The following is a 19,580-nucleotide window of genomic DNA, read 5'->3' on the forward strand; positions in this document are numbered from 1 at the left end:
TCCATAATTATAAACAATATCCCATGGTAATTCCCTCTCTCACCCCACTTTCCCCTTTTCCCCTTTGAAACTCCACTCTCCATCATATCCCCTCACCCTCTCAACCAATTTAATTGAAAAATATTTTTATTTATTTCAGCGAGAGGGAGAGAGATAGATGGGGGGGTGGGAGGGCATGATAGAAAGAGAATGAGCACACCAGGGCTTAGAGCCATTGCAAACGAACTCTAGATGCATGTGCCACCTTGTGCATGTTTTTGCAGGCAAGTTCCTTAACCACTAAGCCATCTCCAGCCCAATTTTATTTTTGAGAAGCTTTTATTTATTTGAGAGAGAGTGCAAGAATGTTTTATAATGCTTTGATTTTTTAAAAATTTTTATTAGCATTTTCCATGATTATTAAAAAAAAAAAAATCCCATGGTAATTCCCCCCCCACTTTCCCCTTTGAAATTCCATTCTCCATCATATTACCTCCCCATTACAATCATTGTACTTACATATATACAATAATGCTTTGATTTTTGTTGATGCTATGCTACTTAATTATTTAATCAAGTGGGCATTAAATGAGACATGCCATTTTTTTTCCCCAGTATGATCCATTTGCTGAGCACCGTCCTCCGAAGATTGCAGACCGGGAAGATGAATACAAAAAACATAGGCGGACCATGATAATTTCCCCGGAACGTCTTGATCCTTTTGCAGATGGTAATTTATTTCCCACTTTTCTATAAGTATTCAGACATTTATTTGTATTAAGTTGTCTTTAGCCCTTTGATTTTTTTTGGCATGCTTATGAATTTGCTTTTTGTTTTTAAAAATCCCCGTTATAGATTTATATATTTGGTTGAAGTCACAGATGCAATATTCGCCTTTATAATACAAGTTTTCTTTCCAGGTAGAAGGACAAGAAAATAATGAGCCAATGCCATAGAAACGCAAAGGGTTAAAGGTTTTTCTTTTACTTTTGTTTTGGGTACTCTTTCTATACTTTGAACAAATGTGTTTTTCTGCTCAAAATACTTTCAGACTATTGAAAGTTTTCATTCCAAAACCTAGAGTTTAGAAATGTTACTTTTGAGAAACTGTTTCTCACACTAGAGTCCCCTGTTTGTTATAGCTTAGTAAATGCACCTACTTTGCTCTAAGCATACTTAAAGTTAAAGCAAAAGTATGTATACAAAGACTTTGATCATTTTAATAGTTGGAGTCTGTTTTGCTAATTTTAGTGTGCAAGTCAGCACAAGGGGCATAGTGAGCCTGATGGAAGCTTTCCTCAGGTGAGTGAGTTCCACAGTCAAAATTAGGTGCCTGTTTAAAAAAAAAAAAAAAAATTAGATTCTGCTGCAGGTTTACAAGTTAGACTTTCAGCCTGCATGAATTAATAGGGATATTCTTTTCTTTACTTGCATAATTGTAATTGATTTAAACATGTATGTCAGAATTCACAGGCCCATACTAACTGTCCTTAATTTCTTTCCTACAGCAGTACTGCTATATGCCAGTCCTGTCTGCATTCTTAAGGGTGCAGTTCAACACATCCTCTCTAGATTATGGTGAAAAAGTATTCCAAAGGAAGTCTTATCAGAGTTAGTGTCAGAAAGAATGACACTATAAATTGGGCATGATTGTCAGCATAGGAAATGTCTTAGAATTTTATTATTTTTTTTCAAATTTATAATGCTATACTACTTGTATAGCTAATTATCACATTTCTAAAGTATAGTGTACCTTTGTTAATCTTGTTATATACTATTTGGGCTTCTTTAAGATACTTTGAAGTTTAAAAAGCAGATGTTGAAACTTGAACCAAGAGACTAACACATCTCTTTGTACAGTACTTCTGTGGGCTTCATAACTGGTAGAAGTAATATGTCTTAAGTAATATGTTTCCAGTTGTAATTTATACTTTATGAAATAAAATTGTTTTGGGTCAAAAAATTTAACAACTATGAAGCCCTTTTTAGTAATGTGACATCAGAATAAGATTATAGGTAAATTTTTAAAAATCAGATTTTCTGAGCTACATTTAGAACACTGTATGAAAGAACTTACCTAGTCAGTTATTTGTAGTCAGGATTTTAACAGCTTGTAACAGGTAATGTTTTGAATATAAATATCTTTCCAAAGTGTTACTAATGGTAAAGAGATAATTTTCTAGGCTTCTATTCTGCTGCTTGAAGTCAGAACTGCTGATGGAGACAAAGGCACGAAAGTGTACGTATTCCGGATTAGCAACCCAGGAACCCATCACTTCTGAAGACCAAACTGTGCTGTCATTTTGTTTTTATATGCATTAAAATATTTGTTTTAAACTGCTGTAGATATGTTTGTGTTCAAACAGGTTAAATTGATCAGCAAACTCAATAAAAAGTAAGATGTATAATTATTAAAGTTTTCCATCAAAAAATAAATTAAATGATATGGAATAACATAATATTAGAGCAGGGCAGAAATCAGTTAAATATACTATCCTTTATTTATTGTACTCTTGTCCTGTTGCTGTTCTTTTCTGCAGGAGGGAAGACCCCTGATCCTAAAATGAATGCTAGAACTTACATGGATGTTATGCGAGAACAGCACTTGACTAAAGAGGAGGTATGTCAGCTTGCCTTTTATTTTAATGGTTGTGAGATACTGTAAGGAAAAGTGAGAGTGAGAGACTGTTCCCACCCTGCCCACTGCCTCCCCTTTCCAATTTAGGGTCTCACGTTAGCCCAGGCTGACCTGGAATTCACTATGTAGTCTCAGGATGGCCTCAAAGAGTGATCTTCTACCTCTGCCTCCCAAGTGCTGGGATTAAAGGCAGGTACCACCAGGTCCCGCTTTTTTTTTGTTGTTGTTGTTTGTTTCTTTCAGTTTTTCAAGATAGGGTTTCTCTCTGGTCCGGGCTGTTTTTGTTTCTTGAGGTAGGGTCTGTAGCCCAGCTTGACCTGGAATTCATTCTGTACCCTTAGGGTGGCCTCAGACACATGCTGATCACACTACCTCTCTGCCTCCCCAGTGCTGGGATTGAAGGCCTGCACCACCATGCCCAGCCATAGTAGTCTTTTTTAAAATTTCCTCTAAGTTTCCCAAAAAAGAAAAAAGAATGTCATTAATGGCAAATAATGGTTGCAGCAAAGCAACTCCAAAAGCCAACTTTACACTCAGGAAAAAATACGCCTTCTCGTGAATTCCAGTACTCCACACAGAGAAACATCTGGTAATTAGCTATAATCCCAGCACTGGGGAGGCAGAGGTAGAGTTCAAGGCCACCCTGAGACTACATAGTGGCTTCCAGGTCAGCCTAGACTAGAGTGAAGCCCTACCTCGAAAAAAAACCCCAACTAGCCAAACAAACAAAAAAAATCCCTGAAAATGTATTCTTCACAAAATATTTTTGAAAAATTTTTTTTAATTTCTATTTATTTATATTGAGAGTGACGGAAAGAAAGAGGCAGAGAGAATGAGAATGAGAATGAGCACGCCAGGGCCTCTAGCCACTTCAGATGAACTCCAGACACATGTGCCCTCTTGTGCACCTGGCTAATGTGGGTCCTGGAGTATTGAGCCTCAAACCAGGGTCCTTAGCCTTCACAGGCAAGCGCTTAACCACTAAGCCATCTCTCCAGCCCACAAAATACTTTTTAAAATTTATGTATTTGTTTGTTTATTTTTTTGAGGTAGGGTCTTGCTCTAGCCCAGGCTGATGTGGAACTCTCAGTGTTCTTCCTACCTTTGCTTCTAGAGTACTGGGATTAAAGGTGGGTGACACCAGGCCCTGCTTAAGATACTTTTATTTATTTGAGAGTCAGAGAGAAAGATACACTGAGAGAATGGACATGTCACAAAATACTTTTATTTATTTGAGAGAGAGTCAGAGAGAATGGGCATGCCAGGGCAAATGAACTCCAGATGAATGTGTCACCTTGGGCTTTTGGCTTAAGTGGCCTTGGGTAATCGAACCTGGGTCCTTTGGCTTTGTGGGCATCTGCCTTAACCGCTAAGTCCTGTATTTATTTATTGAGGGTGGGTGAGAATGGTCACACCAGGGCCTCTAGCCCCTGCAAGCAAACCCCAAATGCCCCACCTTTGTCATCTGGCTTTATGTAGATGCTGCAGAATCGAACTTGGGTCCTTTGGTTTTGCACGCAGTCGCCTTTACTGCTAAGCCATTTCTCCAGCCCCCACTCCTTTAATCCTAACACTCAAGCGGCTAAGGTAGTAGGATAACTGAGAGGTTGAGGTCTGCTTGGGTTATAGAGTTGAGTGCTTGTCTAAAAAAAAGTTTTCCGCTTTTTCAAAAAAAATTTTTTCCCCCAGAGAGAAATTAGGCAACAACTAGCAGAAAAAGCTAAAGCTGGAGAGCTAAAAGTCGTCAATGGAGCAGCAGCCTCCCAGCCTCCTTCAAAACGAAAACGGCGTTGGGATCAAACTGCCGATCAGACCCCTGGTGCCACTCCCAAAAAGCTTTCAAGTTGGGATCAAGCAGAGGTAATGTTTTTATTTGTTACTGGTTAAATTTTTTTTTTCTATAGACCATATTAGTGTTTGGGTTTCCACAGCAAGCCACCATGGATTGGATATTTGAAGTCTAAGCTCTTGCCTGCAGGGTTAGTGTTTGGTGAAAGATTTCTCTTTAGTTTACAAATGGTCACTTTCTCATGGCTTTCTTAAATTTCCTTTTCTGGACTTTTTCCTCCTTTATGAGGACATCACCCTGTAACCTCAGTTAACTTTGATCCTTCAACTAAAAGTCTAGGCTCCACATATAAGTCACATCAGGGTTAGAAGCTCAATACACGAATGGGTGTAGAGGGCCACAGTTCATTCCATACCTTGGGCTCTTTTTGTAGTAAAAATTTTTATTCATTTTTAAAATTTAAAAATTTTTATTTTTTTTTTCAATTTCTTTTTTTTTTAACTCAAATGCATCATTTTAATCAAGTTGAGTACTTGGTTGTAAATAATTATACAGCATATGTTTAACTTAGTTATGGGATCAAGACAAGAGCTTAAAAAGAAAAGACATCCCTCAGAAATATTCCCAGAAAAGTTATTCACAAAGTCCGTAAGAAATATTCTCTCAATTCATTCCCATAGGAAAGCAGCCCTCCACCATTTGAGGCCAACAAAAGATGAAATATTTCAAGTTAGTATTATTCAGTTCAGCCTTGAAGTCTGGTAAGAATTGCTCTGTGAGGGCCAGAACTCAGGGTTTGTATAGATAGGAAGGAATACTATCTAGCTCATTCATTGTTGTAAGTTTACCCTTTAGTCTTTTTTTTTTTTTAATTTTTATTAGCATCTTCCATGATTATAAAAAAAAAATCCCATGTTAATCCCCCCCCACTTTCCCCTTTGAAATTCGTTCTCCCATCATATTACCTCTCCATCACAATCATTGTACTTACTTATATATTAAGGTTTTTAAATTTATTTTCTCAGTTTTTATTAACATTTTCCAAAATTATAAAAAATATCCCATGGTAATACTTTCCCTCCCCCCACTTTCCCATTTGAATTTCCATTCTCTGTCATATCCCCTCCCCATCTCAATCAGTCTCTATTTTATTTTGATGTCATGATCTTTTCCTCCTCTTATGATGGCCTTTTGTAGGTTGCGTCAGGCACAGTGAGATCATGGATATCCAGGCCATTTAATGTCTGGAGGGAGCACATTGTAAGGAGTCCTACCCTTCTTTTGGGTCCTACATTCTTTCTGCCACCTCTTCCACATTAGACCCTGAGCCTTGGAAGGTGTGATCAAGATGTTACTCAGTACTCCAGTCACTTCTTTCCAGCACTAGGATACCTTCTGAGTCGACCCAAAGTCACTGCTATCTGAAAAGAGAAGATTCTCTACCCAAAGTGAGAGTAGCATTAATATAAGGGTATGAATATTAAGAGAAGTACTTACTGGTCAGTTTGATAAGCATAGTATATACATTTATCCAGCCATCAGCAGACCTCGCTTGGGCCTTTTACCCTTCATTAATCTATTATTCTACTTACACATATATAATACCATCCTCTTAAGTACCCCCCTCCCTTCCTTTCTCTTCACTTTATATCTCTTTTCTAGCTTACTGGCCTTTGCTACTGAGTTTTCTTCCTACTCACACAGAAGTCCAATCATCTGTAGCTAGGATACACATATGAGAGAGAACATGCAGCACTTGGCTTTCTGGGCCTTGATTACCTCACTTAGTTTAATCTTTTCTAGATCCATCCATTTTCCTGCAGATTTCGTAACTTTATTTTTCTTTACCGTTTAGTAGAACTCCATTATATAAATGTGCCATATCTTTGTTACCCACTCATCAGTTGAGGGACATCTAGGTTGGTTCCATTTCCCAGCAATTGTGAATTGAGTGACATTAAACATGAGCAAGTATCTCTATGGTAATGAGATGAATCCTTAGGATATATGCTTTAGGAGTGCTATAGCTTTGTCAATTTATTTATTTTTGTTTTTTGAGGTAGGGTCTCAATCTGAGGTAGGCTGACTTGGAATTTACTATGTTGTCTCACTGTGTCCTTGAATTCACAGTGATCCTCCTACCTCTGCCTCTCAAGTCTTGGGATTAAAGGTGTGTGCAACCATGCCTGGCAATTTTACTTATTTTTAAAAAGATTCTCATTTCTTTATTTGAGAGAGAAAGGGGGAGAGAGAGTGGGCGTGCCAGGGCTTCTAGCCACTGCAAACGCATGCCACCTTGTGCATCTGGCTTACGTGGGTACTGGGGAACCGAACTGAGGTCCTTTGCTTTGCAGGCAAGTGCTTTATTGCCAAGCCATTTCTCCAGACCAGTTTTATTTATTTTTTATTTTTTTAATTTTTATTAACATTTTCCATGATTATAAAATATATCCCATGGTAATTCCCTCCCTCCCCACCCCCACACTTTCCCATTTGAAATTCCATTCTTATTTATTTTTAAAATACTTTTATTTATTTGAGAGAGAGTGTACAAGAGTGTGTGGACACTCCATGCATGGCTGTACTAGGCCCTCTTGGCATTGCAGATGAACTCCTGACATATGCCCCTGCCTCCCACTTTGTACATTTGGCTTTATATGGGTACTGGGAATTGAGCCCAGGCAAGCAGAGTTTGCAAGCAAATGCCTTTAACGGCTGAGCCATCTCAGCCCCTGGAGTATGAATTTTTTTTTAGATATTAAAAATTATTTATTTTATTATTTCTGTTGAACTTTTACTTATAGTGACACTTATATACACATACATGAGGAGGTGTGTATGTGAGATGTATTCCATGGGGTTTTAAAACCCATATCTGTATTGATTCATTTGCAACCAAAAAGAGCAGCATAAAGGTAGTTTGGAAATTTTTCTCTTAATAAATTCCATTATCATTTGAATGGGAGAAATCCTTAGGACATATTTTAGAATAATCTCTAATATATATTCTTGTATAATCTCAGTCTACAATGAGACTAAACTATGTCTTTATAACAACATACTTTAAGCATATAATGTAAATTATGGACAAAATTTAATGGCATCTAAAGTAGTATTAAATCTACCTGAATTTTTATTTTGCACTTTTTGTCATAAAAGCGTAAAAGATTCCTGTATAAATAGAGAGCTTTCTGTTGCGACTCTGCTGTACTTTGGCACATTGCTAGTTACTTGTATCTCCAGCACCATTCTTATTGGTAGAATCTTACTTGGTTGCAACCGAAAAGTCTAGCCTTCCGTAGGAGCTGTGACTAGCCAGGAGGTAACTAGGAATCAACCAAAGGAGCTGGTGCAGACTGTGCACCTAGAGTTTGCCCAGGACTTCCTGTAGACACTGACTAGGCTTGGTAACTTCCTATCCTAGCTCATAACATGAATGCGGTACATTAGAAGAAAGTGTCAGCCTGTTAGAGGCAGGCATGTTGATAGAACAGATGACTCAGTAGGCATAAATATTGTTATAAAAACTAACAATCTGAGGCAAATGATCATATATACCTCAGAGTTTAGGGATCTGTAGTATTTATTTTAAAAAAATTAAAAAATATATTTACTTAAAAATTTTAAATTTTTATTTATTTATTTATTTGAGAGTGACGGAGAGAGTGAGAGAGAATGAATGAATGAATGGGTGCACCAGGGCCTCCAGCCACTGTAAACACTCCAGATGCATGTGCCACCTTGTACATCTATCTGGCTTACGTGGGTACTGGGGAATTGAGCCTCGAACTGGGGTCCTTAGGCTCCATAGGCAAGTGTTTTAACTGCTAAGCCATCTCTCCAGCCCCTACTTTTAAAATTTATTAATTTTTTTAGCCAGGTGTGGTGGGACACACTTTTAATCCTAGCACTTGGGAGACGGAGGTAGGAGGATCGCCATGAGTTTGAGGCCACCCTGAGACTACATAGTTAATTCCTGGTCAGCCTGGACCAGAGTGAGACCCTACCTCAAACCCCCCCCAATTTTTTTTTTTTTGAGAGAGAGAGGGAGGGAGAGGGAGGTAAAAAAAAAAAAAGGCACACCAGGGCCTTCAGCCACTGAATGAACTCCAGGCGCATGTGTAACCTTGTGCATCTAGCTTACTGGGTCCTGGGGAATCAAACCAGGTGGGTCCTTTGGCTTCACAGTCAAATGACTCAACCACTAACCCATCTCTCCGTCCCAGAATGTTTTATTTTTATTATTTGAGAGAGAAATAGGCAGAGAGAGAGAGAAAATATGAATGAATGTGCCAGGGCCTCCAGCTGCTGCAAACAAACTCCAGGCACATGCAGCACCTTATTCATCTTGTTTATATGGGTCCTGAGGAATCAAATCTGGGTCCTTTGGCTTTGCAGACAAGCGCCTTAACCACTAAGCCATCTGTCCAGCTATTAACTTTAAACATATGATGTTACATTTTGGAAGTTTAGTAGTAGTTTTCCTTAATTTTCTACATGGATAATTTAAGCCTTTGACTACAGTTGGCAGTTTAGTAACACTATTATTTTTTGGGCTAATGCTTCTAGAGGACATGTTTGCTTAGAAAAAAATATCTGCTGTGGTAAAGTATATGTAACATTGTCATTTCTCTGCAATTCACCCTCAATAGAATCTATAATCTTTAGTAATTCTCTGTTTTCACAGAGAGTACTTACCCTAGGTTCTCTGTTACTAACATTAGGAAATGTGTTTCACCATTTCTTTTTTAAAGTTTTTTTGAGGTAGTGTCTCGCTCTAGCCCAGACTGACCTGGAATTCACTGTGTAGTTTGAAGGTGGCCTCAAACTCACAGCTATCTTCCTATCTCTGCCTCTGTTGTGCTGGGATTAAAAGCATGTGCCACCACCTCTGGCTCTTGTTTCTTCATTTCTAAGCCCCACAGAAAACTTTCCACTGACCTTTTTGTTTAAAAATAAATATACTTTATTTATTTATTTGAGAGAGAGAGAAAGCAGGTATATATATATATGGAGAGAGAGAGAGGGGGAGGGAGGGAGGGAGGGAGGGAGGGAGGGGGGGAGGGAGGGAGAAAGCAGGTATATATATATATATATATATATATATAGAGAGAGAGAGAGAGAGAGAGAGAGTATATATATATATATATATATAGAGAGAGAGAGAGAGAGAGAGAGAGAGAGTGTGAACGAGCGAGTGCACGCGCGCGTTTACACCAGGGCCTCCAGACATTGCAAATGAACTCCAGAGCATGTACTGCCTTGGTTATCTGGTTTACGTGGGTCCTGGGGAATGGAGCCTAGGTCCTTTCTCTTTGCAGGCGAACGCCTTAACTGCTAAGCCACTTGTCCAGCCCTCCATTGACCTTTATACCCTCTTTCTAGACACCATCCCATTTCTCGTTACCACAAAGCCTTTGGAATGAGCTCTCTGCTGTCTAGTTCTGGTCTTTGGCATATATCCCTCCATCTAAACATCTTATTACAGTCCATTAACTTTGTTACATCCAGAAGTCTTCTCCAATGAGATTTTGTTATTAGCCTCACCATTAAGCTGGAGACCCTTTTCTTTCTTAGCCTTTGGGCTTCATTTTCTCTTCATATTCCCCTCATTGGCAGCTATTTCTCATTCTTGATTGTTGGATCTCCTTTCTTGCTTATGAACATTGGGTTACTCTAGTGTGGTGTCATTTGAATTTTTTTCCCACTTATTTTCATTTCCAAGGATCTCATTTCTGTCTATGTAGTAGTTATATGTAGCAACTCAAAATTTAGAAATTCTTCTCTATTCCTCAGACATAGATATTTATCTAACCTGACACCTTTTGAAATTTTACTTATTTATTTTTATTGACAACTTACATAGTTGTAAACAATATCTCATGGTAATTCCCTCTCTCTCCCTACTTTCCCCTTTGAAACTCCACTGTCTATCACATACCCTCCCACCCCATCAGTCTGTCTCTTATTTTGAAGTCATGATATTTTCTTCCTATTATGATGGTCTTATGTAGGTAGCTGACAGGGTTTCATGTAGCCCAGGCTGGTCTTGAACTTGATATATAGGTAAGAATGACTGTATTCTTGACTTCCTGCCTATATTTCCCAATTTTTGTGATTGTAAGTATGAGCCACCATCTCTTGCTGATATTTCAAGGTTATTTTTCCTTTAAAATTTTTTGTTTATCATATTTATTTATTGAGAGTGACAGAGAGAGAAAGAGCCAGATAGACAGACAGACAGACAGACAGACAGACACACACACACACACACACACACACACACACACACACACACAGAGAGAGAGAGAGAGAGAGAGAGCGCGCGCGCACCAGGGCCTCTAGCCACTGCATCTGGCCACGTGGGTCCTGGGGAATGGAACCTTGAACCAGGGTCCTTAGGCTTCACAGACAAGTGCTTAACTGCTAAGCAATCTCTCCAGCCCTCAAGATTATTTTTGAAAGAAAATAAGCTATTCTGTTTATTTATTTTTCTGTCCCTCTCCAGCCTGCTCCATTGGCCTTTTTTTTTTTTTTTTTTTTTTTATGGTTTCTTAAGGTAGGGTCTCACTGTAGCCCAGGCAGACCTGGAATTCACTATGTAATCTCAGGATGGCCTTGAACTCACAGCGATCCTCCTACCTCTGCTTCCCAAGTGCCGGGATTAAAGGCGTGAGCCACCACGCCCCAGCTTCCACTGGTCTTTTCTAAGTGTGTTTGGCTCCAGCCAAAGATAAGAATCAGCCTGTATTCTTAATTTATCTTCCATCCTTTGCAGAAAGCCATTGTGTATGTGTGGTTCCACCTGATAATTCAGGATCTAGCAACTTTCTGTGGCGTCTCTTGTTATCAACCTAATCTAAATTGCTATTAGCTCTAGTCTTGACTACTGCAGATAATTTATATCTCAGGAAAAATTAACCATCAAACCATTGTAGTGTTTTCCCAATTCTCAGAATTGGGTTACATTAAACCTAGCAAATTTTGAACAGTATGCTTTTAGACAGATCCTGGGGACTCTCCATTCCCTCAGTGATACGTGACAGAATGTGATTCTCTTGAATGCAATTAATGATTAACTTTAATACTGTGTGACTGGCATTTAGTGTTTTTTTTTCCTGGTGTGGTGGTGCATACATTTAATCCTCAATTTGAAGGACTAGTGTAAATTAGAGACAAAAAGTCTTCCATTGTAGATCTGGGTAGAAAACCTTATTGATATCCCTAAAGTTACAGAGGTCTTAGTAGTATATCAAAGGCACATGCCCAGAATGTATTGTTGGTTTTCAAAAAAAAAAAAATTTATTTGAGGGGAGCGAGGAAGAGGCAGATAGAGAATAGGTGCGCTAGGGCCTCCAGCCATGGTAAACAAATTTCAAATACATGTGCCACGTTGTGCACACGTGGGTTCTGGGGAATCAAACTTGGGTCCCTAGGCTTCACAGGTAAGCACCTTAACTGCTAAGCCATCTCTCCAGCCCTTGTTTTTTTGAGGTAGGGTCTCACTGTAGCCCAGGCTGACCTGGTACTTTCTATAGTTTCAGGCTGCCCTTGAACTCACAGGGATCCTCTTACCTTCACCTCCTCAGTGCTGGGATTAAAGGTGTGCACTGTCACACTCAACTTTTTAAAAGTTTTTTGGTTTAACAGAAAATTTCTGTTTATTTTTCTATGGGTTTGTACATGTGTGAAATAAAATTCTTTTTCTTTCCTAAGACCCCTGGACATACTCCTTCCTTAAGATGGGATGAGACACCAGGTCGTGCAAAAGGAAGTGAGACTCCTGGAGCAACTCCAGGTTCAAAAATATGGGATCCTACACCCAGCCATACACCTGCGGGAGCTGCTACTCCTGGACGAGGCGATACACCAGGCCATGCAACACCAGGCCATGGGGGTGCAACTTCCAGTGCTCGCAAAAACAGATGGGATGAGACCCCCAAAACAGAGAGAGGTACTTCCGGTAGAATGGGTATACATGTTTGGTGGGATGTTGACTTGAGTGGTTTGTTTCAGAGTGAGATATGTTCTAGTCCTTGCTGGGTAAGCACATAACCAGTTGCTTTGCCAACAGATAAAGAGATAAGCAGGTGACCCTTGAGAAGCTTGCACATGCCCTGGGGTCTGCATCTGGGTTTTGCACTGTACCATTTGAACTACACCCCAACCCTCTACTCCTTTAACAAAAAACAAGCAAGCAAACAAGAAAACTTATTTGGAGACAGGGTTTTAACTCTGTTGCCTGGGCTAGTTTTAGTATTTTATTTATTTTTTTATAAAGCCGGGCGTGGTGACACACGCTTTTTTAATTTTTTTTTTGTTCATTTTTTATTTATTTATTTGAGGGCGACAGACACAGAGAGAAAGACAGATAGAGGGAGAGAGAGAGAATGGGCGCGCCAGGGCCTCCAGCCTCTGCAAACGAACTCCAGACACGTGCGCCCCCTTGTGCATCTGGCTAAAGTGGGACCTGGGGAACCGAGCCTCAAACCGGGGTCCTTAGGCTTCACAGGCAAGCGCTTAACCGCTAAGCCATCTCTTCAGCCCAGTATTTTATTTTTATTTATTTGGGAGAGAAAGGCAGATAGAAAGGGTGCACCAGAGCCTCCAGCCACTGCAAACAAATAACCAGATGCAGGCACCACCTTGTGCATCGGTCTTAAATGGGTCCTGGGGAATTGAACCTGGGTCATTTGGCTTTGTAGGCAAGCGTCTTAACTGCTAAGTCATTTCCCCTAGCCCCCAGGCTGGTTTTAAACTGCTGATCTTACTGCCTCAACCTCCATAGTGCTTGGATTACAGGTGTGTGCCACCATTTTTTAAAAAATATCTATATTTTTGTTTATTTATTTATTTGACAAAGAGAAAGAGTGAGAGAATGGGCACGCCAGGGCCTCCAGCCATTGCAAATGAACTCCAGATGTGTGTGCCCCCTTATGCATCTGGCTAATGTGGGCCCTGGGGAATCGAATCTGGGTCCTTTTGCCTTGCAGACAAATACCTTAACCACTAAGCCATCCCTCTAGCCCCATTTTTTTTTTTTTAAAGGAATGTCACTTTAAATACTTTTTTCATTGTGGTTAAATATACCTAGCCTAAAATGCACCAATTTGGGTCTGGGAGTTGGCTTACCAGTTAAATGTGCTTCTTTACAAGCCTACTACCGAAGTTCAAACCACCTCAGCTCCCATTTAAAGACAGACACATGGTGGTGCTTGTGCTATAATCCCAATATGCCTATGGCATTGGAGGGTAAGGCCAGGAGAACCTTGAAGCTTGCAAGTGACAGTGGCAAAACAGAACTTGTTTCAAATGAAGGTGTGAGGAGAGAAGACACACCCTTAGACTGTCCTTTGCCCTCTAAACACATGCCTATGCCTAGGCACATATATACACAAAATAAATTAACCCCCCAAAAGAAACAATGGGGTAAGAATTTAAATTTTTTTGCTTTATTTTTATTTAGGTATTTGAGAGCGACAGAAAGAGGCCGAGAGAGAGAGAGAGAGAGAGAGAGAGAGAGAGAGAGAGAGAGAGAGAGGCACAGACAGAGAGGGGGGGGGGAGGGAGGGAGACAGAGGGAGGGAGAGAGGGATGGAGGGGAAGGAGGGAGAATATGAATGAATATGGGTGTGTCAGGGTCTCCAGCCACTGCAAATGAACTCCAGATGCATGCATCACCCACCTTGTGCATCTGGCTTATGTGGGTCCTTTGGAATTGAGCCTCGAACTGGGGTCCTTAGGCTTCACAGGCAAGCACTTAACTGCTAAGCCATCTTTCCAGCCCGAAAGAAACAATTTTAAGTGCATAATTCAGTGATTTTAATTATATTCATTGTGGAGCACACATCACAGTTACTTTTTTGTGTCCTAGTAGAACCCGTACCAATTAAATAAGACTTCCCATTCCCTTTTTCTGGTCCTGGTAACCTCTAAGTATAGTGAGAATAGCTCTGCTAAATTAATAGTATGTTTGCTATATTTTAAAAAGTTTCTTTTTTCGAGACAAGAGTCTCACACTGTAATCTAGTTTGGTATTGAAACACTAATGTAAGTCAAGACTGCCCTTTAACTCATTGATGGCAGTCTTCCTCAGCTCCTGGAATGCTGAGATTACGGGCATGAGCCACCACACCTGCTTGATAAATTGTTAACAATGTGTAGTAGTGCTTAATATATAATGGATGAATGAAACAGTATGGAATTCCCCATGAACAGTGCTTTCAGCTTCACAGAAATAAAGGATATGGCTTAAGATAAAACAATGGATAGCTCTGTATACTGATACTCTGAATGGTCAAAAAAATATTACTGTTTTCCTGAGTTACTATGTATGCAATTATAATCAGTGAAAAAGAAAAAATAATGGAAAGCATTAGAACATGAAAACTTTATATATGCCTATTGTAGGAGTAGCCTTCTGTTCATTGATTCATTCATTTGTGTGGTGTGTGAATATGTATGTATGTATGTGGGTGCATGTGTATGTTTGAGCATGATTATGTGTGAATATAATGGAGGCCACAGGTAGAGTCAGGTGTCTTGAATAATCTTATTGGGACAACTTCTCACTGAATCCAGTGCTCATCAGTTTGGCTAGCCTAGCTAGCAAGCTTCTCCTAGGGATCTGCTTGTTTCTGCTTCTCTATTACTGGGATCATAGGCACATGCTGCTATGCCTGTCATGTAAGTGGATTCTAGAGATCTGAATTATCAGTCTTCATGTTTGGGTGATACTTTATTTATTGAGCCATATTTCCAGCTCTAGGACATTCTGCTTTTGAGATTACTGATGAGTATGTAATCTGTTTGAAAGCAGTTTTTTTTTTAGGTAGGGATGCATTCAGTTTAGGCTAATCTGGAACTCACTCTGTAGCTGGCCTTGAACTCAGAGGATTCTTTGACCTTCGCCATCTGAGTGCTGGGATTAACGGCATACACAGTATCCTTAGTCCTAACAGTGTTTTTTATTTTTTTTATTATTTTATTTCATATTTGTAAGGAGAGATAGAAAGAGGCAGGTAGAAAAAATGGGCATGCCAGAACTCTAGCCAACAGACACTTGTACCCACTTTGTGCATCTGCCTTGACATGGGTACTGTGGAATTGAATCTGGGGCCTTTGGCTTTGCAGGCAAGCGCCTTAACTGTTAACCTATCTCTCCAGCTCTGTGTGCGTGTGTGTGTTTCCTTTTTTTAGTTTTTGAGATAGGGTCTGGCACTAGAGCAGGCTGATCTGCAGTTCACTATGTAGTCTCAGGCTGGCCTCAAACTCCTAGCCATCCTCCTAGCCATCCTCCTACCTCTGCCTCCCAAGTGCCTTTTCTTTTTCTTTCCTTTTCCTTCTGGCTTACATTGGATCTGGGGAGTCGAATGTAGGTCCTTAGGCTTCACAGGCAAGCACCTTAACTGTTAAGCCATTTTCCAGCCTAGGTTTAGCTTTTTAAGAAATTTATATATCTATATGTCTGTCTATTTACAAGCAGAGAGAGAAGAGAAGAGACAGACACATACATAGAACGGGCATGCTGATAGCCCTAGGCATTGCGTATAAACTCCAGATGCATATACCTCCCTGTGCATTCGGTACATCTTTACATGGGTTCTGGGGAATCAAACCCAGGTCCTTAAGCTTTGTAGGCAAGCGCCTGCCATCTCCCTAACAGTGTTGTTTTGGCAGTGGTTAACAGTGTGTTCTTACTGGCTCTTTCTTTGTCTTCGAAGATACCCCTGGACACGGAAGTGGATGGGCTGAGACTCCTCGAACTGATAGAGGTGGAGATTCAATTGGTGAAACACCAACTCCAGGCGCAAGTAAAAGAAAGTCACGTTGGGATGAAACACCAGCTAGTCAAATGGGTGGAAGTACTCCTGTTCTGACCCCTGGAAAAACACCCATTGGCACACCAGCCATGAACATGGCTACCCCTACTCCAGGTAGAAACATTTTTCATTGAAAATAATGTTTGTTCTCTTTGGAATCACTTAATAATAATAATAATAATAATAACAACAACAACAATAATAACAATTATCATTATTATTATTTTGGCCTTCTCTGTTCCACTGACTTCAGCTTTTTAGCAAGAATAAGAATATTAAAAAATTAGTTTTGTTTGCATTTGTAATACAAAGGGAATCAGCCATTAGGATCTATCTTCAAATTTTTTCTATCCGAGGGACCTAGGCAATAATAAAAGTCTTTCACTATCGATTGTTAAAAGTTGTGCTTTTTTGGTAGGTCACATAATGAGCATGACTCCTGAACAACTTCAGGCTTGGCGGTGGGAGAGAGAAATTGATGAGCGAAATCGCCCACTCTCTGATGAAGAATTAGATGCTATGTTCCCAGAAGGATATAAGGTAGTAGCAGTGACTATGATTGCGATATTTAGGATATGAATTTAAGTAGCTGATGAAAGAAAAATTGTTTGATAATCTTGTATTGGCCTTGCCCAAATTCTATTCTGTTGTTTTTCTGAGTACATTTCCATTTTGGTTCCAAAAAGGTAGTTGGTTAGATGAAAAGAGTAACATGAAGCTTTAGTTTTTTTTGTTGTTGTTTGTTTTTGTTTTAATTTTTGAGGTAGGGTCTCATTCTAGCCTAGGCTGACCTGGAATTCACTATATAATGTCAGGCTGGACTTGAACTCATGGTGATCCTTCTACCTCTGTATCCCAAGTGCTGGGATTAAAGGCATGTTCAATTGTGCCTGGCAAGCTTCAGGTTTTGAAAATGAGAAATCTTGATTTCTAGGATTAATAGATCATATTTTGAGAACCCCTGAATTAGCAGAAGGTAATGGTTTACTTCAGTTTTCCAGCATTCCAGTTTTAAGCTGTCATTAGATCATTGTGTTTTACTTGGTGCTTCAGTGAAATTTTATGTATATAAGTTCATATTGCCAATGAACACAATAATACACTTTGCCAGAGAAATTTGAAGTTTATTGTTTTAAGACAGGGTCTTGCTGTGTAGCCCAGTTTTATTGAAGTTTGAGTTATAAAATGTTCTCAGTACCTGATACTATGGAAGTGTTTGCTAGTCTAAAGGTCTATATGTTGTAATAATAGCTGCCAAGACTGTATCCTAAATCATCGAATTGCCTTTAGAGAGCCTGTTACTCTTGCCCTTTTTTTTTAAAGTATTTTTTTTGGCTTATTTTTATTTGAGAGCGACAGAGAGAGAGGAGAGAGAGAGAGAATGGGCACGCCAGGGCTTCCAGCCACTGTAGATGAATTCCAGATGCATGCACCCCCTTGTGCATCTGGCTAACGTGGGTCCTGGGGACTTGAGCCTTGAACCAGGGTCCTTAGGCCTCACAGGCAAGCACTTAACCGCTAAGCCATCTCTCCAGCCCATCTTTTGCCCTTTTTAAAGAAGTACATGCATGCATGTAGTGCCAGTGCGTACATGTGGAGGCCAGAGGACAACCTAGGATGCTGTCCTTAGGAACATGGTCCCCTTCCACTGAGGCAGGGTGTCTCATTGGCCTGAAGTTCACCAATTAGGCTACATTTTTTGTTCAGTGAGCCCCAGGAGTTTTCCTATCTCCATCTTCCCCAGTGCTGGGAGTATACACATGCAACCAAACATGCTTGATATTTTTACATGAGTGCTGGAGATCAAACTCAGGTTCCTATGCTTGGAAGGTAAGCGCTTTACCAAATGAGCTACCTCCCCAGCCCTGACTATTAAATTATAGCAGCTTGCACTTTGCACTACTTTCTCATTCCAGTTAGCTTTGTATATTTTGTTTTAGGTAAACATATTCTTTAAAACTTATGGGTCAGGAGTATAGCTTAGTGGTACAGCACTTGCCTGAGAGCGTAAAGCTCTGCATGTAATCACCAGAGACACTAAATTGAAGGTACAATTGATGAGTTGATCAATCAGAACCTAAGAAACAAGTGAAAAGCTAAGACCTCCCTCCTTCCCTCCCTCCCTTCCTTCCCTCCTTTCCTTTCTCTTTTTTGAGGTCGGGTCTCACTGTAGCCCAGACTGACCTGGAATTCACTATGTAGTCTCTGGGTGCCCTCAAACTCATGGTGATCCTTCTACCTCTGCCTTCTAAGTGCCGGGATTAAAGGCATGCACCACCATGCCTGGCCCAAAGCCTTATAGTCTCCATGTAATGCTTTATGTATTGACTACCGATGTGTGTCTTTCTCAGTTGTAGTCGTTGATTTATTTTCTTTCTTTTTGTTTTTTTTTTAAGGTAGAGTCTTTTTCTACTCCAGGCTGACCTGGAATTCACTACATAGTTTCAGGGTGGCCATGAACTCAATGTTGATCCTTTTATCTGTGTCTCCTGAGTGCTAGGACTAAAAGTGTGTGCTACCATGCCCAGCTCCATTGATTTTTCTTTCTTTCTTTTAAGGTTATTTATTTATTTGAGAGAGAGAATAGGCCTTCAGCCATGGCAAATGGACTCCAGATGCATGCACCACCTTGTGCATATGGTTTATATGAGTCCTGGGGAATTGATTCTGGGTCCTTTGGCTTTGTAGGCAAGTGCCTTAATGGCTAAGCTATCTCTCTAGCCCTGCATTTTTTTTTTTTTTTTGTGTGGTTTTCAAAGTAGGGTCTCACTCTAGCTCAGGCTGACCTGAACTCACTCTGTAGTACCAGGATGGCTACAAACTCACAGTAATCCTCCTGCCTCAGCCACCCAAGTGCTGGGATTAAAAATGTGCACCACCTACCTGGCCTTTTTTTTTTTTTTTAATTTTTAAAATTATTTATTTGAGGGCTAGAAAGAGGCAGGTAGAATGGGTACACCAAGGCCCCTAGCCATGGCAAATGAACTCAGGACACATGCTGCACCTTGTGTATCTGGCTTATTTGGGTATTGGGGGATCAAACTTGGGTCCTTTAGGCTTTGCAGACAAGCAGCTTAACCGACATGCCATCTCTGCAGCCCACTAAAAATAGTTTTGTTTATTTGCAAGGAGGGGTATGGGAGGGAGGAGAGGAGAGGAGAAAGATGAAAAGTGAAAGTATGTATGGTTACTGCTGCAAATGAACTCTAAATACATGTGTCATTTTGTGCATCTGGTTTTCCTTAGTGGGGAATTGAACCCAGGCTAGCAGGCTTTGTAATTGAGTGCCTTTAACTGCATGTAAGCCCCCTCTCCAGTCTTCATTGATGCTTTTAGACACCATAGTTACATC

The 19,580-nt window shown here is 40.1% G+C and overlaps 1 protein-coding gene and 1 pseudogene across 2 annotated transcripts in view; one reads left to right on the forward strand and one right to left on the reverse strand.

The window, feature by feature from the left end:
- Positions 1-19,580, forward strand: part of Sf3b1 (splicing factor 3b subunit 1) — a 56,941-nt gene that overhangs the window by 14,583 nt on the left and 22,778 nt on the right. Inside the window, exons 4-9 of one of the 2 annotated variants that reach the window (XM_004653610.3) lie at positions 595-709; positions 2,520-2,599; positions 4,307-4,477; positions 12,123-12,360; positions 16,130-16,342; positions 16,647-16,768. In XM_004653610.3, the coding sequence (XP_004653667.1) occupies positions 595-709; positions 2,520-2,599; positions 4,307-4,477; positions 12,123-12,360; positions 16,130-16,342; positions 16,647-16,768 (939 nt within the window). Of the gene's footprint in view, positions 1-594; positions 710-2,162; positions 2,219-2,519; positions 2,600-4,306; positions 4,478-12,122; positions 12,361-16,129; positions 16,343-16,646; positions 16,769-19,580 lie in introns of those variants that run through there. The other variant, XR_006636860.1, reaches the window with a different exon arrangement.
- LOC123460325 lies at positions 3,061-3,158 on the reverse strand (annotated as a pseudogene).

The sequence above is a fragment of the Jaculus jaculus genome, chromosome 4 (genome assembly GCF_020740685.1).
Source record: "Jaculus jaculus isolate mJacJac1 chromosome 4, mJacJac1.mat.Y.cur, whole genome shotgun sequence".
In the NCBI taxonomy this organism is placed as follows: domain Eukaryota; kingdom Metazoa; phylum Chordata; class Mammalia; order Rodentia; family Dipodidae; genus Jaculus; species Jaculus jaculus.